The 23,307-nt window shown below is 43.8% G+C and overlaps 1 protein-coding gene across 2 annotated transcripts in view; it reads right to left on the bottom strand.

The window, feature by feature from the left end:
- Positions 1-20,024, bottom strand: part of LOC131561798 (tropomodulin-2) — a 32,800-nt gene extending 12,776 nt beyond the window's left edge. Inside the window, exons 1-3 of one of the 2 annotated variants that reach the window (XM_058811221.1) lie at positions 19,986-20,024; positions 10,122-10,326; positions 7,761-7,917 (exon numbers count right to left, since the gene is read on the bottom strand). In XM_058811221.1, coding sequence (XP_058667204.1) covers positions 7,761-7,917; positions 10,122-10,247 — 283 coding nt within the window. In that variant the 5' untranslated portion in view covers positions 10,248-10,326; positions 19,986-20,024. The remainder of the gene's footprint in view (positions 1-7,760; positions 7,918-10,121; positions 10,327-19,985) is intronic. The other variant, XM_058811220.1, reaches the window with a different exon arrangement.
- Positions 20,025-23,307: the final 3,283 nt, after the last annotated feature.

The following is a 23,307-nucleotide window of genomic DNA, read 5'->3' as shown; positions in this document are numbered from 1 at the left end:
GAAGGCATTTTATTATTATTTTATTCTATCTGGTATAATTAATGTTGGCTGTGCTATATTTTGCCTCCAGAATATGCTAATGTTCTATGCTAAGTTTTAATAGTAGTAGCTTAACTTTCTACCAATGAAAAACACAGTGACAGAAGTTCTGTTTATACATAACTTGAGCTACTTTGTTGTTAACAAGACAAAAGCAACCACAATTCTGCATAAGAATAATATTTTTTTTGCTTAACTGTAGTAAAATATAATTTTATTTTTACACAAGCACAGAAACCCAAAGTGTGTGGAATCCCAAGTGCTTTCTTTCAGTGTGTAATTTTAAGTGTTCATCACTGCAATTCTCCCCTTCCTTTGGTCAAACTGGCCAAAAGTGTCTGGGGTGCCCTGGGGGATGGCTGAGGCAGCTGATTACAAACCAGGGCCTTGCTGAGTGTGAGTGCAGTGAGCAGAGTTTTGTCTTGGCTCAGTTTAACAGCAGAGCTACTCCTTTTCACCCACTGCAGAAACAAGACTTCTATTGAGACAGAAATAGGAGATGGCTTTCCTCAAAAGAGGCTACAGAAACAAAATCCATTGACAGCCAGAGGGAAGAGGATTCAGGGGGAGGCACTACAGAGAGACACAGAAATGTGGATCAGGTAAAAGGAAAGCAAATTCTCCATTAAAAAAAAGAAATTCACTGGGAACAGTCATGAAACCACAGATTTCATTTTGCCACTTGGTTCAGCCAGGTTCTCTTTTCCTGCATTGTGCAAATGCCCCCATTAAAGCAATGTCAGATTAAAGCAAGGAAATGAGATCTCCACCTTTTATACAGTAATAATTAATTACCATATGCACATTTATGGGAGGATTTTTTAAGGATATTGACTTAGTTTTATAATACAAATGCATTTTCTACCATAATTGTAAAACAATAATGTACTTTCTTTCCCTATATAGTGTAACTCAGATCATTGTATTTTCAAGAAAAGACCTGGTTACACTTACTACTTCTGACTTCTCAATGAATCACTGAGCACAGTGAGTGCCTGTTTGTTCTCAATTACAGAATGCTACACTGACCTTGGGAGTGAAATTCAATAATCCTGGAAATCTGCCTTGCCTAAGACAGGCACCTGATTCACTTTTTTCATTTTACACTATTCTTTTCTGTTGATGCTTTCTTAAACACCTCCCTACAAATATTCTATAAAAATGGAGCTAAATTAGTTCTTACCAAGGATAAATTTGTATTATGAAGAAGAAAACATTCCAAGTTCAAGTAAGCATGGAGCTGAACACCAGCAGTAATAAAAATGCAGTATCATAATTGTTGTTGTTCTGCTGCTCTTGGATTAGTGTCAGCATATTCTATGCCTTAAAAACTATGACAATGGACTAGGAAGGCTGCAGAGATAAGCATTCCAAAGCTGTCAAATCTATTGTGCATAAACACAAAAAGTGAACTCAAGTTGCACGAGTATCCTTGGCTTTGATCAGCATGCTGTGATGCTGCCACTGCAGCAAAACCCTTCAAAGAGCTCTCCTGGAAAGTATGCGGGCTCAAACAAAAATAAACCAAAGCCAACCTGTACTTTTTTAAAACAGAAGGAAGCCCAGAATTTCTTCAGACCCTCACATGGATTATCAGAAGTTAGTAACCCAGTATCCTGGATTCTCACTCGACCAATCCAGCAGAAAGATCCATGTCTGATGTGGAATGGTGCTAGAGGAGGAAGAAACTCAAACTGTGCCACTGCACGTCAGGTCCTCCTGGACACCAAAGACCTTTGAAATGTGGGCAGAGCTGAATATCACACGAGTTATGTTCCCTTCTGGCCTCTTTTCTCCTACCCAGCACATTCTTCTCCTCTTTTCCTTCCCTCATTGCCCCCTGTGCCTTCCCCATCCCCTACATCTCCTGGTTTTGAAAATCTTTGAGTCCTGACCCTTCCCACCACCTCCCTTTCTTCTCCCCTCCCTTCCTTACCACTGCTCTCCTCTACAGCTCCTTTCCCCAGAGCTGCCACATCTAATCCTTCATCCTGGAATATTCACACAGCTCCTCAAACCCCCCCTCCACCTCTGCCCCAGCCTCTCTGCTGGCTCTTTGCTCTTTTTTCTCCTTTGCAGTGCCCTTACAAAGGGAGGGGAGGTCGGTCAGAGCAGGAGAGAGCCTCCCTGCCCTTGGTCGTGGTGTGACATGGAGGAAATTCCTCTCAGATGAGAATTTCAAGAGCATCCTGAGAGCCCAGCCATGCCAGGTCCCTCTGGGCACTGCTGAGCTGCCACATGAGCTGGAGCAGCACTCACTGCAGGGGGAATGCTTGCAGAATGCTACAACAAACTGGAAGCACAAGAAAGCACAATATTTTGAGGATGCCAGACTTGAGTATATTTCCCTGGGGATTCCATTTCAAGTCTTCTCTTCAAAGCATGGAGGCACTGCAGGTCATAAAAAAATCAGCTGGAAAAATTTGCTCTAGATGGATAAAACAATGTGTTTTCTCCTAATCTTGTTCTTGGAAGCAGCTAAGTCCTTTTTGCTGACACTTTCCAAAAATCCAACTCGAGGCAGCCTCTCAGCATGGGAAATTTCACTGTGAACTGTGCAAGTTTGGCAAAGTCGTGAGTGACTAAAAGAGAGTCTTAGAAAAGCAAGCAGTGAAAGGCACTGGCCAGAGGCATTACTGTCAGCAATGCTTTCAGTGCCTTAAGAGACAAACATCAGCTCTAAATTTAAGCCCTAAAGAATAGGAAAAAGGTGGCAAAAACTTAAACAAACCATTTAGGCATTGGGGGTGAAACGACTGCCATGTCAATCCAAGAAATGTGTCTCTGTATTAAACCCTAAATGAGTTCCAATCCCACTGTGTCTGCTGGACACAGTGGGATTGGAACTCATTAGCATCCACTCTAACACTCTGACCTTCTGGAAATGACTGTTCTTATTACTGCTGCTGTGTACTGATACTCTGCCTGGCACAGCACCACATGCGACATGGATGGCCTCTGCCAGAGCAACTGAAAACACAGGTTTGGCCAAAAGTTCTCTGGTACTTTCTTCCCTTTTCCTTTTATCAATCAGCTGAAAATGTTAGTATTTAATCACATACAAGCATGTTCCCCTTCCCTGTCTAGCCACAAATAATAATAGCCCAATCCACTGGAGTTTTTCCATGCCTTTGATGAGAACTGGATGGGATCCAAAATGAAATGGTTTGGCAAGGAGCAGAAGACCATGTAGAAAACAGGGATAGTGGTGAAGGGTTGAAACAGCAATCCCTAAAGCAACCATTCATAGCTAATGACATTTCACAACAGAAGAACTTTTTTAAATTGTGTTTCATTAGTACCATACAGTTCAGAGAAGCCCTGCAAGAAAGCAGAAATGCTCTTCCCAGTCGATGTCTGTGCCACAGCAGGACTCAAGCTGAGGTCAGACTGAGGTACAGAGAAAACAGCACTGACAGAGCTCTGGAATACTTTGTGTCTGCACTGCCCCTCATGTTCCCCACTTTTCTTTTTATTCCTGGGTCATTCATGAACATGAAAATGATACTTCAGTGATGGAAGTCTGATAGCCACCTGTTCCAGCTACATCTGTCAAGTGAGTCACCTGGACTTAAGTACAACCCTAAGTAACTTCCACAGACCATCAGGTTCTATGTAAGGATTTCTAGAACATCTATCCTGAGTAGGAACAAATCCAAAATACACAAAATAAACACTTACAAACTGCCCATCACCATGGCCCAGTTATCAGCCCTTACTCTGCCTACACTGCTCATTACTGACACACATCTGTGTTGCACAAGAGCTCCTGAAAGCCACCAGATCATGTCAAGCCACACAATGGGCATTCCAATGAAGTGCCCAGCCCTGACTTGCATTAGGGAGGATGTGGGTAAAACAGCCTGAAAACATTTCTCAGTGGCCAGCTTTGGGTGTGAGCCTGTGATCACTCCAGCCCTGGTTTGGGCAAACCTTGGGCCTCCACTGAAATGTGAGATCCCTCCCATGCAGGCTTCAATCCTTTTTGTACAGCAATTAATGAAGTACACCACCAAGCTGCAATGTGGCAGAGGCCCAAAACCCTAATGCATTCCATACATTTGATTGTTTTTGCCAAACATCTCCAACCTCTTGAAACCACAATTACAATCAGAAACAAGGCAATTCCCTGCACAATCAGCCCCCCTTGTCTGGGGCTCACATTTAACGTTTCCTCTGCTTTAACCATTCCGCATATCCCTGTCAGCTCTGGAATTTGGTTTAGCTTGTTTCTAGGACAATCAAAACCTTATGGTTGCTCAGCATTTAGAGACCAACATAGGCAACTGAGTTTTTGTCCTTCAGCAGCTGCTTGGTATTGCTTCTGGGTCAAGAACTCTCCAATAAAATATTCATAACAAAAAAGAGAGTAGATAAAAAAATCATCAGAGTAGATAAAAAATAACAGTAGATTAAAAAAATGACAGTTGATAAAAAATCATCATGTACCACATGCTGGTCTGGAAGGAGGATATTTTAAATGCCACCTTCTTTTCAGCTCATCACTGAATTTCCAAGTTTTAGCTTTGTATAGTAACTGTAAAAACTGGTAGAAATGTCACTTTGCATTTAATAGAAGCATCCCACTTCCTAAACTTGAAAAAATAAATGCTTTTCCAGTGGCAGACAAATATCATAGTACAAAACACTGACAAAAGTTCAAACAACACTTGACATACTCTAATCCTACTGACACACAAATATTCTTAGGTCATAAACACCAAATAGCAATTTGGCATCAATTCTTCCCAAATATACACAATTGGATGCATTTTAGAGCTGCTTGAGAATTTAATTTTTAACTAGCAGAAATAGCCTCAAATTAATTTGGAATTATTTACAGAATGGCTACATTACAGTGCATTTCGAGTGTAAAGAAATAATTTAACAGAAATCTATGTAATATAATCATATAAATATTTACCAATCTGTAAATACAGCTTAGAGACCATCAACGTGCAGAAGATGAGAAATGAGATTTTCCTCAAGAGATATCCTTCTTTAGAATTCTTCTGAGGACACATTTTAGAAATTTAAATTATTTTTCCTGAACTAATTACTGAGCTTTGGAAGAATACAAATTATTCTCCAATTAAAGCATCTAGCATGTAGCATCAGATTTGAAAATGTCTTTCAGGATTGCTTTGTTCCCTTGCATGGGAAATATCTTCTTATAAGTGTAAAAAAAAAAAAAAAGTAATTTATATTTTAATACAGCCATCCTGGTTTTTTTTTGTTTTCAATTGCGAGTGTCAAAATGAGTCACACTTCAGTTACAAGCATAGATTCTAAGATCCAGGAATAGCCACACATGGACTTTGTAGAACATCCATCACGTTTTACCAATTAGCAGCCAATTAGCAGGTTTATCATAGAACCCACGGGAGGATTTCAGTGCATCTGGCAGGTGGAGATTGCAGCTATATGTTTTATAGGGCTCAGGGCTGCATTGCTGCAAGTTTGCTGCATTGGTGGTGTTTCTGTAGGACACCTCCTGCCAAGCCACAGAGGGGCAGCAGGACTCACACTCCAGTACCAATTTAGGATATGCCAAACTCAAAATAAACAACTTTGTTCTCAAAGTCAGTTCCCTTAAAGCAGCGCAAAAATGACACTATGCACTCAATTGTCAAGGTACTGGACCTCATCAGATCTCAGATTAATTCAGTTATTTCTAACCAACAAAGAAACAAAGGGTATTTTCATAGCATTTGGCCTCTGACTTCAAAGAAAATGTAGTATAATTCTGTGTGTTTAGATTATAATTGTAAAATGACTGCAGAAATCACAGAACACATGGTTGTTTTCATTTGACTTAATCTGCTAAAGCTGATACTGAGGATTTTGTCATGAATTTGTATTGTACAAAGAGGAAATTAAGGGAATAATTCCTGTGGCCTAAAATGCTGCCATTACCTCATAATTGTAATAATTCTTGAAATTGTAATTTTGAAGTAAATGAACACAGTGAATCAAAAGCCAAATTAAGAACAGCTTTAAATGCTAGGAGGGCTGCATTCACTCTGTGCTCGGGGGGAAGTGAAATGTGTGGTTGGTTGTGTTTGCAAAGCAGTGGCATTTCCACACCAGAGACACCAGGAACTAATAAGCAGAACTCATAAGCACTTTAAGGGCATCTGGAAGCAAATGTAGGAATAATGTTGCTCCAGCTTCATCAAAGGAAAACTGAAATGGAATAAACAGCCCAGCACATACAGTACCTCTGTTAGGGACAATGCAGGGACTCATTTCGTACAGATCAAGGGCCAGTCCTATGGGTATGTACCATTCCATACACTGCTGGGGTTTGTGCACTGATGTTTCAGCCTTATCTGGAGATCTCAGATATAATACAGTGAAAACTGCAAAATTTTAACCTTAAATCTGTAAATATCAGTGAGGTGAGACCTGACTGGAGGTGTTGGTATAAATACCTGGGGGCTTGCAAGCAGTGACTTGTACTGCTCTGACCCAGCATGAGTAGGAGACTGAAAACAATTGGCAATAAATCCATACTGCAGTAAAGTGCTTTCCTTCCTGCACAGTGTGTGCTTGACCTCTCCTGCTACTGGCAGGACCTCTGCCCTGTCACTGCATGTCAGGGGCTCACCATCAGCCCTCTGAAGAGCAGTGTGTGGGCATTTTGATGGGGCAAAAAATAGGTTAAAGAAAATGCTGCATAGAAAAATGACACATTGATCAGATCTAGCTGAAAAATGTCTCATCTGACTGAAATCATTGTTTCAAAGACTGAGAACACAATGTAATGATAGTAACAACTCCTGGCCTATGAAGTGTTGTATAAATAACATTTTACATCTTTGGTAATTGTACGTAATGTAAAAAATGCTGCCCTTGAGTTTCTTGAAGTATTTGCTTTCCCTTAAGCAGATCCCATTGAAATAATGGCAAATGCATTATATAGCCAGAAATGGACCCAGACTTAGGAAGCTCCTTCTTGAATGAAGGGGTTGCCTGAGGCCAGCATTTTTGTCTCCTTCTTATAAACAAGGAAAAGGAGTTAGTGGTACTAAAGGAATATTGTTTGTTTAAATTATGACTGTTCCTGCCCTGAGGTTATCCTACTAGTGTTTAAATTATTAGAATTAGGTTTTCCTGGTTTTCCCCTTTTTATTCCCTGTAGCTGTAGGACAAGGGTAGCAGGGAAAGTGTCTGCATGAATAGCATTGCCAGATGTGATAGTAAACAAGTGGAAAAATACTTATTTTTTTGTAACAGTATTCCCTGAGCTGTTACGTACAGCAAGATTCACTCAGAAAGGCATTTATTTATGTGTTTCCTCCTGAATGCCTCCCCCACTCAACACCCCTGCATGGCCGAGTGCTTAACAGGGAGCAGACCCTGTGGGGCTGGTGAGAGCACCTTTGTGCTTGAGTGCACCCAGAGGCACTGGCTGAGCAGGGAGCTGCTGCCCGAGCCCTTGGCTGCACTGGTGCTCCTGGTGCTGTACCCCCAGTTAACCTGGGCATTAACCCAGCACAGGCCATGGGGCTGCCACTGGGACAGGCCATGGGGCTGCAGAGCAGTGATGCAGACACCGGAGCAGCTGAACCAGCCCTTCCCCTTGTGCTGCAGCAGCTCCAGCTCTGACTGCAGCCTCGCCCTGCACTGCAGAGCCCCAGCTCTGGTGCCCAGCACACTGCAAGAACAGACAGCAGGGACTCTGTTTGTCTGTCTGCTGCCCAAAGCATGGCCAGTACCTTTCTTTTCCCCCGTGAAGGGCACGAAGTCCTCTCTGTCCTTGTGCTCCAGGGCTTGTTTCTCCAGGTAGGAGAGCAGGCGCTCTCTGTCGAAGGGGCCCGTGGCGGCTTTGGTGGTCTGGTCCTTCTGCCGGAATCCCGCTGGCAGCAGGGCATTCTGCGAGAGACAGGGCAGGGAAAGGACACAGGCAGCTGCACACTCTGCTCCACACCTCATCTCAGGGGTTTGCAAGTGAAATCGTGCTTTGCATAATGCTCTTGGGTGACAGCAGTAACACACGTTACCTAAATGTAATCACAAAACCCAGCACATCATTCGGTGCTCTTGACTTACTACCCACTTGTCACAGACATATTCTATGAAAAATCCTTTCGTTAGGATTTTTTTCTCCTGAGAAGCTGAGAAACCTCAGAAACAAAATATAAACAATAATTATTTGCTGCTGTGGAATGCAACAGATGCATCTGTGATTGGTCTCATATAGTTGTTTTTAATTGATAGCCAATCACAGTCCAGCTGTTTCAGACTCTCTGGTTAGTTACAAGATTTTATTATCATTCAATTCCTTTCTATTCCTTGCTAGCCTTCTGATGAAATATTTTCTTCTATTCTTTTAGTATAGTTTTAATGTATCATCTTCTTTTAATATAATATATATAATAAAATGATAAGTCAGATTTCTGAAACATAGAGTCAAGATTCTCATCTCTTCCCTTGTCCTGGGATCCCTGTGAACACAACCACACCCACTAATATTTGTATTAACCATATCCTCAGTCAGACCACAAGAACTAAGTAAAGTCATTATGACCCCAGTTTGCAGTCCAGGGATATAAACCAGGCTATGTTTTCTGTAAATTTTCTTTACTCTTTTTCCATTTTTCTCTCACTGAAAACAAAATTCCTTTCATTCTAAAGCAGATGTCTCTCAGACTTCAGAAATGAGTGGCATGCACTAAAGAGACTGGTGAATGAGGTAGACCTCAGCTATTCAGAGTATGAGGAAGCAAGCAGATAATTCCCACTTTCAAGATGTAGCTGTGGGGTCCTGTGATTTCTCCTGCATCCTGTAACATGGGAATATGCACGAGGCCCCCACATTTCAGTCCAGGAAATCCCAAGAAGAAATGCAGGTAGGTGGACCTTGCAGTGCACATGCAGCAATACCAACATGCTGAAGGTGCCCCAGAGCACCTCAGGAACATTTCCTCTCTGGCCAGAACATGCAGAGGAAATCTGATCCATGGCAAATACACAGGCAATTCTGAGCACATCCAGTGAACAACTCAAGTCAGCAGTTATTTCACCTGTGCATGCACAAATGTGCCCAGAGTGCTCCAAATTCACTGCACACATGTAGCATAAATACAAATGCACCATGGCCTGATTTACTGTGTTGGTTGGTGTTGCTTTTTTAATGGTTTTCTGTGTCTCCATTTGAGATGCCAGATACTTGAAAATACCAGAAAATGTAGAAGTGGTAGTAGTGTGGGAAGTGGCAACATGGTGGGAGAGAACACTAAAGTTCCCATTAATTTCCAGACAAACCGGTGCTATAGAATTAGAAGCTATAATTCTGTTGTGTTTCTCCAAATTCATTTTGCCTCCAGACAGAACATTTTACCTACCAGTTTTCAAGCTTCTACATCAGTTTGAATATTTTTGAGTAGGTGCAGTCACAATTCCCTGCACACTTGTGACTGTAACCTCGTTATTGTAGGATCAAGTAGTTCTTAGACCAGAGATCTTTAAATTCTTTGTGACAATTTCTCAATTATTATATAAATATAATAATTTTTACACATATATAAAAATTGGGGAGATATATATATATATATATATATAATTGGGGCAATAGATGGATAGATAGATGGATAGATAGATAGATAGATAGATAGATAGATAGATAGATATAATCCAAATTATTCTTACTCTCTGGAAAATGACAGTTGGGTAGCTGAATCCTGTTTTGCTTGATCATACCCAAACATGTTCTCTTCAGCTAAAAATATATGTGCTGAACGACACAGTCAACAGATTTCAGAAGTTCAAAAGAGCTGATCTCCATAAACACGTTATGTTTGTTTATTGCTGTGCTCAGAAATAGCAGCCATAAAAAGCTTCTCATTTTGTTGCAGTGTGCCAACATGACTAAAAATTTAGATTGCAGGCAAGCTCATGTCTAAATAGACCAAGAGCACAGTGATTTTTACAAAAGTAGCACATCACAGCAGGAATACAACCAAAATGTCTGCAGCTGAGCTGCTCATACTTTAGAGCACACTGTCACAGAATAGAAATTAAAAATCCTGCAGTGTGTGGCATTTCTAACAGGCAGTGCTGCAATTCTCATCACTCACCTCAGGATCAAGGTCATCAAGAACATGTTCTAGCTGCTTCAGTTCATCCTCTGAGAGCTTGCTGAGTATTTCATCCTCGTTGATGTTCTTGTACTTCTCCAGCTCCTTTCGGAAGGGCAGCGACATGGCTCCTGCTGTGCTGCTCTGCTGCTGCTCAGGATTCCAACCATCCAGGGGTGCCCAGCTCCTCCAGCCACACTCCCTGCTAACAATAAACCATTGTGAGCATCTCCATTGAGCTGAGAGCCCTGGAAAGCTGAGGGTCACAGTGACACTTGCTAAAGCAGCAGCGTGTCCTGGCACAGCACAGGGCTGTGGGATGGGAACAGCCAGGACGGGTTCAGTGTCCTGGGGCAGAGCAAGCAGCAGCTCTGAGACACAGATAAGGAAAATATTAGCAACTCTTCCTTTTTCATAGAAATAGAGCTGCTTTATTTCATTTGCTTGGAAACAGTATCTGTTTGCTCTTTTGGCCAGAAGCAAAGTGGCAGAGGCACAAACAGTCCAACAGTGACAAACAAAAACCAAAACGTTATGCCTTGAGGGATTCTATCTCATCCCAGCTTTGCTGGTGGCTGAAAGCTAACCCACATCATCCTGGCTGACTTTTTGGCACATTCTAAGCATCTGTCAGGTACACTGGTAGTTAGTCTTACTTCAGATACAAATGATAGCACATATAATCAAAATTCTTGGAGTGAGGAGATGCCAGTTATAGCTCAAAACAATATCTGTAATTCAGTCTGTTACATGGGAGACCTGCAGAAGTTCAAAACTTGAAAAAACATGAAAAAAAATACGAAGTTAGTATTTCACAAACTCTTTTCTTTTTAAAATTTGAACATGATTCCTTGTTAGATGATCCCAGCCGACTGGGAACAAGAAGATCCCATTTGCATGTCCACAACAGTCATTGTCATCATATCTGTCATATGACAATATGACAAAGGACTCTCTGTCTTTACTTGCTCTTTTTTTTTTCTTGTCCAGAGCAAATTCCAGAACCAGAATCAGCCTGTAAAGGGACAGAGTGAAAGAGAACTAACTTATGATGAGAAGCAGCATTAGCTGGGGCTCTCGGTGTGCTCCAGGCCCTCCCAGGAGTGTCCAGCTCCCCCAGCAGCAGCACCAGCACTCTCCCAATGACACAGTTAGCTGGGCAGTTTCACAGATGAGTTTTTGCCTTCAAATTTCAGAGTTATGGTTGATATGGAAACCAGCCAATGGCACCTACCACTGATTTATATACCAACCCCAACCCTAATTTCCTCTGGCCAGGTTTTTAGTTGTCATAAGCTGATAAAATCCATGTGGGTGCTGTTGTTTGTCATATGAGCTGGAAGCCTGATTTTTGTTTTACTTTTATTCCAAGTCCAAATGAAAATATTTCATTTACTTATGAGTTTCACTATTTAAGTACTAAATATTAAAACATATTTCATTTTTATATTTATCAAAAATACTAGAAATCAGCAACCTATTGAAAGGGAAGGGAATAATCAGTGGATTTACAAATTTGAAATATCTGCAATTCTGTGACTACTGCAAGGCACATAAAGCCTTTACTGGTAACTTAAATATCCTATTCCAAGAAGAATCATTATTTTGCCTATACACTTTCTTTTTTTTCCTTATTCCTGCTCTGTTTGTGGCTGCTGTTTTCCTAGCATGACATCATCATCAAGCCACTCCACATGTCAGGATAGAATTCAAGCATTCTTAAGTTGAGAGTTTGTTTTAGGGAGGTAGTCAGCATCTGATGTTTAACAAAGTTACAACTGTTGTGAAATATAATACCAAAATTTCCTCATATGCAATGAGTGTGGGGGATATTTTGACCAAAACCAGTATACAAAGGAGCCAATGTTTTTGTGTACTTAGTGATTAAGAAGAAATCTAGTTCAATATGTGTTTAATCCAAGCAATTTTTTATCAAAATTACTTGTTAAATAATGAAAGAATTTTATTTTAAAATTATAATTTGTTTAAACTGTAAAACCAAATGGAGCTGCAGTACAACATCCTGTCCTAGGGCATCAGGTGCCTTTCTCTAAGTTCATTTGGATAAACTCATTACAAACATAACATTTCAGCTAGCAGTCATTAACTGAGATAAAAAAATTCTTTTAGGGGATTACAGCTTTTTAAAACTATTTAAGTAAAATGGTTATTTTATTAGAGTTTAATCACATCCCTGGAAAGGACAGAAATGTAATCACAAGGCTAGGGTAATTAAATATTGTAGGAAAAGCAATTTGTAAGAGTCCAGGGCAGTTTCCCTGGCTGAGGGTCAGCAGGACACCTGGAACCAGGACCTCTCCCTCAGAGGTACAGCCCTGCAGGGCTACAGCCAGCAATTGTGGCACTGGGATCAGCAGGGCCATGGAGCTGAGGGCTTCTGCGAGGTCTGCAAAGCAGAACCCATGACTGTGTGCACCCCAAATTCTTTGTGACTTGCCCAATTGCTCAGCCATAAAGGGAAGGTGTGCCAGGAGACACTTTGGACAGGTGACAACTCTCACTGTTTTAACTTTTAAGTAAGAAGAGAAGGTGTCTGACCATGTCCAGCAGGGATACCCCAAAGAGAAATTTAAACCCAGATGTTACAGATGTACCAGCCTAACTTCTCTGATGGCATTAAGAACTGTGTTGAATAACCCCTATGAGATTGGTAGTGCATGGAAATTGTGCTTTTCTTGCCTGCACACATTTGCAACAGAAATTCCTTTAATATCTTAGTTTTCACAACAGAATCCTACTCTTTTGTGACTGAACAAAAGCAGAAGACAGCTTAGGGAATTTCTTTGTCCACAATGCCTGAAAGCAGTAAAGCTTTTCTGGAGCTTTCACTCTGCTGCATAGGAACACCCATTGCTCACTCCTGGGTTTATGCTCTCTGTTGACCTTTCACCAGAGTCACAGAACCACAAATCAAGGGAGGAGATAAACCCAACAATTCAGCACCAGGCAGACTGGGAAGGAAATGCTGAACTCTTGATTCACACACTGGAAACTGCTGTCTAATGTGATGATAAGGATCTCCACCTCCCTAATTGGATTTGATACTGTTAATATTGTGTATGTAAACAGAGCCACATGCTGCCTGTGCAGCTCCTTACTGAGGGTGCACAACTATTTACTTCTTGCACACTCCATCCATTGGATTTGCTTTGTTGTGATCACTGTATGAAAGCTTCCATTAGTTACAAAAGCAGTTCTAACCCAGAGCTCCCTGCTGCTGCTATTTTGAGCATATAAAACAGATCAGGTGTCACACAGCACAAGGGACATGTCCAATCTAGAGACAACCCACTCCTGAATGTCACACTGCACTAGGGACACTGGGGGAAGCAGGATGAGGGAGCATGGATAACACTGGAGCAGTTTCCCTTCAAACTTACTGGGAAGAGTGAAAGAGATGAAGGAATGGGGGAGCACACATCCCATTTGTTTTTCTCCCCTGAGTTTCAGGATGGAGCATCTCAGTTTCTCCTGGGCCTAAGCCCCACTATTAAACAGCAAAGCCCAACAGGTGAGACCTGTGCTCATTCTGGATGGGGCAGAACTGGAAGAGGCATTTCTGCCACCCATGTGCTCCTTTTAAACCCTTGTGGAGCACAGAGGTTCCACAGTGAGCTTCAAAGAACCTCTTGCTGTATTCCTGATTCCTTCTAAAGAAAGAAATACATACAGTGGAATTTGGGGCAGCTTTTCACCTATTCCTGGCAACATCAGCGTTCAAAACATGTTTTCAAAGAAAAAAAGGGTGTCATTAGTCAGCCTACATAAAATCATTACTGCTCAGTGCAGTTAACCCCTGCTGTGATACAGCCCCTCTGCACCTTGCCATGCTCTTAAGCACTTTTTTGTTATGCTTATACACTTCTGAAAGGGCTTTGCAGAGGAGTCAAGCTGTGGTTTCTGCTGATACCATAACACTGTTGTAATCTTCTACTGCTGATACAGATGTTTCTTTCAGAGAGTGAATCACTCTTCTGCTAAATTGATGCTGAATATCACAGGGGTCCCCCTTGCATCTGCTTGGATCCCTTAGGAAGTGTTGGAACACCCTGAACTGTAGAATCTCCTATGGACCAGCAGCTACAAATGCACTTCAGGTCACTCCTGCTATCTAAAACACAGACTACACACTTAGAGAAATATCAGTCTCTGGGGTCCTGCAGAGAGGAGAAGACTGTGATACTGAGGATGTGAATTTCCAGGTTTGATAGTGTGTATAAGCTAAGAATGAAGCTGCATGACAATGTACATTATGAAGTATAGAGAGATGTGATGAATGGGAAATAATCTATTAATAGAGTTCTTTGCATTTTTATTGGGAAAAAAGGTATTTTTTATAATCAGGCTTGACAAATTGCTCTCATTTTTGCAAATCACAGCAACTGATCTTTAGAAAGGAAATCCTGATGCACGACCTCTTTTAAACTATCTCTGTATCCACAGTGGTGGATATTTGTGTTTTGAAAAACAGTTGTAAAACTGACCTGTAAATGTGGGAAAAAATCTTCCCTTTCTTTAAATAGACTCCTGTAGCTAAACATGAAAATAAAAACCAGGTGGAATTAATCCCAAGTTAAATTGATACTGGACCAAATAAATAGGATTGGGGCCATTATGATTAGGAGCCGTATTTGTGCAACACAAGCAGATGCTCAGTAGAAGGAGGATGATTGTCCCATGCTGCCCAGGCAAGGAAGTGCCCCCAGCAGCACACTGAACCCAGTGCCAGGCAGGGAATATCAGAAATACTCCATTGTCTGGCATATAAATAAGGTTCCTTTTTAATTTTTATACTTAAAAGGCAAGAAAAATGTACCAATGTACTTTCTAACTATGAAATATGGAGGATGTATGCTGGGAGATGATGTTTTGCAGTAGGAGGTTCATGAATCTCAGAAAAGTTAGAAGGAATGCATTAGGGCCAGCACAGAACACAAGTGTGGCAGAACACAGCATTGCAGAACCGGGGTTTGTGTGTGCAGGATGTGAATAGAATGGGCTACAGGTCCTGATGCAGACACAGCAGACATGTCAAAGAAATTCACATAGGTACAAAATGGAAGAGAGATCTGTAGAAAAGTACTCTTCCTCTCTTTCCTCTTCTGGAATCCCCCAACTTTTCTGTCTGTTTCCCAAAAAATACTTCAGAACATAAGGAGTACTGAAGTGCTCCAGTCTAGTCACCTTTTCTAAGCCTTTTACATTCATGACATGGCATGATCACTTGGTGGATCAGAGCAAATCACCTGTTAGAGGACTTGCAGAATTGGGTTCATCAGGGTGTGTCTCTGGGGCTGGCACGGGGGAGAGCCCAGCTGCACTTGGCACGGCCTCAGGGCTGGCCCTGGGACAGTCAGAGTGGGGCCAAACCTCTCCTGTGCCCAGCCCAGCTGCCATCCTTTGTCATGCTGCAGCAAAGAATCCCTCAAAATCCCTGAATTTAAAATCCCTATATTTAAAATGCTGCTTTTCTCCAGAGCTAATGTAGGGTTACTTCATGCTCTGTTCCCAGCAACTGGTTCAGTCCTATACAGAGAGCAGTGAATAATTAACAATTATGTTGTCCTAATATTAGACTAGTCCTGAAATTTTCGGATAATCATTCAGTGATGAAAAACTCCACTTGATAATTGGATGTGGCATTCTGAACCTTGGTAATGTTTATGCTACTCTATAGTTTACATCACAGTTGGCTGCTTAAATGAGGATTGATAACTTCCATGCAAATAAAATGTGAGACATTAATTCATTGTAATGGCACTTCAGTCATGCCCTTTAAAAAAATAACCACCACATATATTGCAAAATTATCCATATGAAAGCACTGTTATTTATAGAAGACATAAAGGGATGTACTCCCTCTGATTGAGGTAACATGAAAGGTTTTTCCCTTGTGATTAAAGAAAGATGAAACATTGACGCTTCTCCCACTGAAGCAGAATGTTACATAATGACCAATTTCTGATTGTTTCTAAAATAACATTAGTGGTATTACTCATAACCACTCAAAACATGAAATTGAGTCCTGGAAAGGAAGTATTTCTTTACAATGCCTGATGCATTTATAGCTTGTTTCTGGGTATCATGATATTTTTAGATCATAACCATTAGAACTGTTTCCAGACAAACATATGATGACTAATTATACAGGGACCATATGATGATTTAAGTCTTACTTAGAAAATCCAACCTTTAAATCACTCAATTCCTGCCTCCAAGAAGAGGATGACAGAACAAAGCTAAGCTTGCAGACATTGGTGGGATTTTGTGTGGTGGTCTGACATTTCAGTGATGCATCAAGCACAGGAAAACACGATGAACACTCCCCGTTGTTTCTAGAGGGGTGAAGTTTAGTTACAAATGAATGAAACAATCTGTCTGCTCACTGCAGCTGGTAACTTTGTAGCACTGGAAGGTTCTTCTGTTTATGGAACTTAATGATGGTTTGAAAATCTATGCAATGTTAATTAGCTGTTCTAAGACAAAGACATACCAGTCACTGTCTGAAACTGAGGGCGGTGTGAAGTGCAGGCTGGGAGTCCTGGAGGGCAGAGTCCTTTTATACAGGCAAGAGAGACGGTGAAGTGGCAGCTCCACCCTCAATTTGTCATCTGTGTGCTCACTGTGACGTGAACAGGAACGCCCTGGCTCTACCAGGGTGCCTGACTGATGCTCCCTTGGATAAGACTGCAAGGAGAAGGAAATGGCCTCATTATTCTGGTGGGCACTAATGATATTTTAACCCCCTTCAATAACGACCAGACTCTGCAGGTTGGCAGCAGCCGGGTGCTGATTTACCTGGAACAGGTAAAGATCTGCACCCCTGGTCAGCACTGCCCCAGAGCTGACATGTCCCCTCTGTGACACGGCAGCCCACGGTTCTGTGGTTCCCAGGGAACATGGATCACACACATTACAGGAGCAGCTGGGATGCTCACAAGGAGGTGTCTTCACCCAGTTCAGTTCCCAGTTTTGTGTTGGTTGAAGAACTGTAATCCTTTAATCAGCACACCCACCGTGAATGCACAGCAGAGCACACACTGGGGGAGGAAGACCTGCAGCTTTGCACAGAGGCACACTTGGAAAGCCCAAGGCCAGGTTCTGGATCCTCCTTGACTGATCACATTTACATGGAACCAGCTGCTGTGGAGCCCTAAACACCATCAGCCACATGAGAGCATCTCCACTGCCCTGTCAGGAGAAAGAAATGCCATGTGCAAGGTCAAATGGGAAGTCTGTGGCAAGATAAGGAATGGAACCATCTTCCAAGTGTCAAGCATTGTTCAGCTTTTCCTTTGGCTATGGGTCCCTTCTTCCAAGGACATCTTGTACATTTAAGTGGATCTTTTAAATTAATAACATAGGCCAAGTGAAAACACAGCAGAGACACCCAAAGGCTGGGTAAGAGCATATACTAATGACTGCAGAACTGAGATCCTGAATCATGACCACTGCTAGGTACCCTCTAAATAAACCTCTTTTAGCATCTTTCCTAAGCTGCTTTTTCTCCTTACAATGCACAGAGACATGATAACTACCAACATTTTTGCATTTTATCTGTAAACCAAAGCCAGAAACCATGCAGGATATGCACATCCCAACAGCTGAATCAACAAACAGGAGAAGGAATTACCTGGAAATTGACTTTTTATTTTTACAATGAAATACATCGGACCAACCCAGGAAACAACAACAGCAGTGTTTGTTTCCCACATGTTGGAAACATCAATAGGAAAAAAGGACACTGGGTAACATAAACTGCAGCATTGTTCCACCTGTGCTGCCAACAGATAACAAACCAAGTGCTACCTTTTTGTCACCACTGTTCTCAGATTTCCCTGTTTTAGCATAGCAGCTGGACACTCAGTCCCAGCTGCTCTTTGAAAGAAGGATTTAAAAACGAAGTTTACAGATTTCTGGGGCACCGAATAACGATGACCAAATCCCTCTGTTAAACAGAAGCCACCACTACACTTGTGTGCTGTGGTCAGTAAACAGAACTTGGGCATTTCCCCCACTATGAACCCACCATGTACAAATACCTGAGGCCACAGGATGCAAAACCCTGCACAGCCACCTCATTCCCAGTCAAAAGGACACTCAGGAAGCCATCAAACTAGGAGGCTCAATAATATAGGAATGCTACCAAAAAAAACCCCTAAAACAGATTACAGAAATGCATGAACATTGCTTGCCAGAAGTTGTAAAATACTGGAAATAATGCTAATTTGAGGAAGGAAGAAAAGGTATGCAAAGAAAGCAAAGCACACTACTTTGAACAAAATTATTTAGATCATCAAGATAAGAGAGGCTACTGGCTAACTCAGATATACAACCAAGCTGGATAAATGGGGAAAAAGACACATTAGGAATTTAGGTTGGTGAAGTCATTAAAATGAGTCACATAAGTCTTCATTTTTCTTACTCAGTAGTAAAAATTTAAATATATCCATGGTGGAAAGCAGTTAAGATGTGCACATTGTAGAGCACCAGCACAAAGGCAGGCAGGCTGTTAGACAGCAAATGAGTGCAGAATAACATGGAAGGACTGAGATATTGTCAGTGTAATTCAGTGAGACACCACTGAATATACCACTGGGTGCACCACTGCACACCTCTGAGTGTGAGTTCAGTTTTCTATAACTGCATCCCTCACAAAGAATTAGGGGATGTGATGCCTCCAGCACCAGGCCACCTGATCCCAGGTGTTTCTTTGCCATTGCATGTTCCTCTCTCCAAGAGTGAAGGGCAGAACAGAGGAAGTTCAAAAAATAATCAGTTCTGAGAATAATCAGTTAAAGTAAATCTTTCATATAAGAAATTGAAAGACTGAACCTATTTGCTACAAATAAGCAGCTCAATAACTTGATGAATATTTCCTCTACTAAACACTTTCACAAGCATAGATCTACACAGTGTATCATTCATGGTATAAAAACATAATTACTTCTTCCAATTATTTTAAAATTTATATTTTATATTGATTAATTTCTGTATTTGTCTCATTAGTAATAATGATAGAATTTTTTCAGAAGTTTACGTCACTGCTAAGCTCAGGATGCTTATGTTAATCTAACCAGTTGTCATTTACTTTTTGGTGTTTATAGTTCTCAGTTATCTTTACATGCTTCTCATTATTAACTGTGGATTTTTACTCTGGCAGAAGAAATTCCCCTAAAGTTTCCATCAAAGCAAATTCCCTTGAACTAGGGCACCCTGATTATTTTTAATTAGAAGATGACAGTATGCGATCTCTAATGCCAGTGTGCACGTTTTGAGGGTACACTTTGCTCCTCAGGACCTTGGAAACGTTCTTAAATTTTCTAAATCAGCGATCTCTTCCTGACCCTGGCGTTGGCTCGTTTGTTCTGACCCGCTGCCCGGCGGCGGAGCAGAGCCCCCCTCCGCCGGTCCTGCCGCATCCGTGACATACAAAAGGCAGGAGATCTCCAAGGAGGGGCAGCTCATCACCATCCACACAAACACCTTCTTGAGGTATTTTATTAAACTGCCCATCTAATTTCTGTCCTCCCACGCGTGACCCGGAGGATGCGAGCGCTCCGCAGTAACCAGGCGCGCACCCGCTTGTCAAAGCTGCGTTCTCCGCCGAGCCCGGGCGTGGCGGGGCCGAGCCCGCCGTGTCCCGCACGGCTCCAGCGGCGGTCTCGGGGCGCGGCTGGGTGGGATCGGGGCCGCCCCGCATCCGCGCCCCGCGCCGGGGATGCTCCGCCGCCCCCGCCGCCCCCGCCGCGCCCCGCAGCGCCCGCTGCGCAGTGCGCGGAGCCCCGCGGAGCCCCGCGGGCGATGCTGCCCCGCGTCCCGCCCCGCCGGCCGCCGCCTTACCCCGCCGCGGGGCCGGGCCTGGCCGCCGCCCGCCGCCTGCGCGCCGCTCCGCGCCCGACCGGCGCCGCCGCCGCCTGCGCGCCCCTCCGCGCCCCGAGCCCGGCGGCTGCAGGTGGGTGCCCGGCGCGGCGGCTGCGCAGCGCGGCCCCGGCCCTGCCGGGCACGCTGGGACTCGTAGTCCGGCGGCCGCAGCGCTCGCCGCGGGCACCGGCGCCGCTCCGCACCGGCAGCAGCAGCGGCGGCTCCAGCGGCGGCAGCTCCCGCAGCAGCGGCCCGGGAGCCCCCGGCCAGGCCGCCCTGCCTTCCCCTGCCCCCCGCAGCCCTCTCTGCTTTTGTCCGCCCCAAGCCCGCAGGTGAGGTCCCGCCTGACCCACGCAGTCCCTGTCGCCTGTGCCTTGGCACGGTGCAGCCTGAGCCTTCTGTCACCCGTGTGGCTCACGACAAAAGAGCGCTCACTGTGCCTTGGGCGCACTGCCAGCCGCGGCCACCGCCCCTGCCCCGGGCACAGCCCTGCCCCAGCACAGCCCTGTCCCGAGCACAGCCCCGAGCACAGCCCTGTCCCGAGCACAGCCCTGCCCCGGCACAGCCCTGCCCCGAGCACAGCCCCGAGCACAGCCCTGTCCCGAGCACAGCCCTGCCCCGGCACAGCCCTGCCCCGAGCACAGCCCCGAGCACAGCCCTGTCCCGAGCACAGCCCTGCCCCGGCACAGCCCTGCCCCGGGCACAGCCCTGTCCCGAGCACAGCCCCGAGCACAGCCCTGCCCCGAGCACAGCCCTGCCCCGAGCACAGCCCTGCCCCAGCACAGCCCTGCCCCGAACACAGCCCTGCCCCGAGCACAGCCCTGCCCCAGCACAGCCCTGCCCCGAGCACAGCCCTGCCCCGGCACAGCCCCGAGCACCGCCCTGTCCCGAGCACAGCCCTGCCCCGAGCACAGCCCTGCCCCAGCACAGCCCCGAGCACAGCCCTGTCCCGAGCACAGCCCTGCCCCGGCACAGCCCTGCCCCGGCACAGCCCTGCCCCGGCACAGCCCTGCCCCGGCACAGCCCTGTCCCGAGCACAGCCCTGCCCCGGCACAGCCCTGTCCCGAGCACAGCCCTGCCCCGAGCACAGCCCTGCCCCAGCACAGCCCTGCCCGCGGTACCCGGTCAGCTCCGGGCACACGTGTCGCCAGCTGATCCCGAAGAACGCGGTTTGCTCCTCTCAACACCTGCTGCCAACCGAGCCAGCCAAACAGGCCCTGCAGCAGAACCTGCTGGCCCTCACCCGAACTAAGATGTGTCACTCCAGGGAGCCACTTTTAGAGTAGAGGGTGCTGACCTCTGAGACCATTTTTGATATTTTTCCTTTCTTCTGTTAATTAGTGTTGGCAACTCAATTTATATTTTTTCTATTATTCTATAGTAAGGTTAATCATTGGTTGAAATTGGAAGTAATATTATTTAAGTGAACCCCTTTTAATTAAGCATGTCCATAAATTAACTTATCAGGATGCTTTCACTGGGTGTTGTGATTTAGTTAAACAGAGGCCCTTGGTTCTGAGCACTAAGTGATGAGTCACAAGCAGCAGAAAAACTGTTCCAATGATTGGGATGTCTTTAAGTTTCATTTCACATTGGCAGGAAAAGAAGACATTGCCTTGTTAAGACGCAGATGCTGCACTGGAGTTGAATTTTCCTACGGAAAAAAGTACAAGTAGGAAACACCAAACCCCGCCAAACACTTCAGGTGTCTGTGGCAAGACTTAGAGCAGAAAACTCAGGCTAGTATGAGGGGCTGAAGGGTTACCATGGGTGTTTTGCCACTGCTGCTAAGGAAAACACCTGTATCCACAATAATGTGCAGTGTAGAAAAATCCTCCAAAGCTGCAGTTACCTGCTTGGAACCTCCTTGCCTCAGACTTCTCGTAAAATGGGATATCCAGCCATAAGTTAACAGCTTTTTTGCCAAACATCTAAAATATCATCAGATCAACAGAAATAGGAAATAATCAGATCCATTTATTCTGCAGTCTTTCCCTTTCCCTCCCTGCCTTGAAGCATTCAAAAAACACAAGGTTTGCATCTGTGATTTTGTTTGTTCAGTCCCAGAAGCATCAGGCAAGCTGAACCAAATTGCTTTGAAATCTTCTGCCCTGTAACTTGGTGGCTCAGGCTGAAGAGCAATTTGTTGGTTTGGTGGTGGGTTGAAGCTTCCCTGCAAATGGGTCTCATTCAGCCATGAGACAGAAATGTGGATTTAATTATTGACACAGATCAAAACCTCTTTTGGGATTTAATCTTGGTCTGTAGGATCAGGGCCTGAATGAGTCACTCATAATTATACAAATACTGGGAAAGGGAAGTGTATGCTATCTACACAGAGTGAAAGTTAACATTAGGGTGTTTGCTTTTTGATAAACTCATACAAGTTTTTTCACTCAGATTTTCCTGTCACATCTTAAAATGTATTCATTAAGTTGATATGAAGGAAAATGAATCCTCCCATGCTGACTTTCCCATCTGCATGCTTTATATCTGATGACAAATTCATTCCATATCCCTTTCTGTTAAAAATGTAACAATCCTCTGCAAGGAGTATAGAGTTTGGCTGAAGTCAATATTCTGCTCTTCTTTGTGGTTTCATGTTTCTTCCTTCCTTATACTTCATGCATGGAATTTACAGTCAAGAAATCAGAAATATGATCAGTTTCTGTTTAAGAAAAGGTGCAGGTCACCTGTATTTACGAGGCATAGCAACAAAACCATACACAGTAAATAGATTAAATGCAGATGTACTAGATAATCCTTCATTCTTCCCAAACTGCAACATTACAAGACAAATGTATTCAATACAATTCATGAATCTGAGCTCTATCCCCTGTCTGGGCTGCAGGAGATCCCATTTATGGGCTATGCCTGCTGTGATACATTTACATCAAACGACTGTGGCCACCTGCACTGACCATATTTCCCATGTGTGGGATTTCCCAGGCTGGCACATCTGAGATTGTAGGGTAAGGCTCCAAAGCTCTCATTTTTTCCCTGGCAGAACCTTTGCATAACATTTTGCCCACCTAGCCTTTTGATTAATTTTATTTTTATGTGTTTGACCTGTTGAAAGAAGTGCAGTGGCAGAGTAAACACCCTAAGGATATAACATATAAGGGGACAACTACCCTAGAAAACAATGTATTCCACTCTGGGGGATGCCTTTGAGAGCTGGGACCCTGTGGATCCCAAAACAATGCATTTCCTGGCTCAGCCTTTCCTACACCCAGTGTCAGTTTGTTTCAAAGGCTCTGTGGTGAATGCAGTGTACATGTTTGGCATTTTTTCAACTCTG

The sequence above is a fragment of the Ammospiza caudacuta genome, chromosome 10 (genome assembly GCF_027887145.1).
Source record: "Ammospiza caudacuta isolate bAmmCau1 chromosome 10, bAmmCau1.pri, whole genome shotgun sequence".
Taxonomy (NCBI): domain Eukaryota; kingdom Metazoa; phylum Chordata; class Aves; order Passeriformes; family Passerellidae; genus Ammospiza; species Ammospiza caudacuta.
This window is presented reverse-complemented; position numbering and strand designations above follow the sequence as displayed.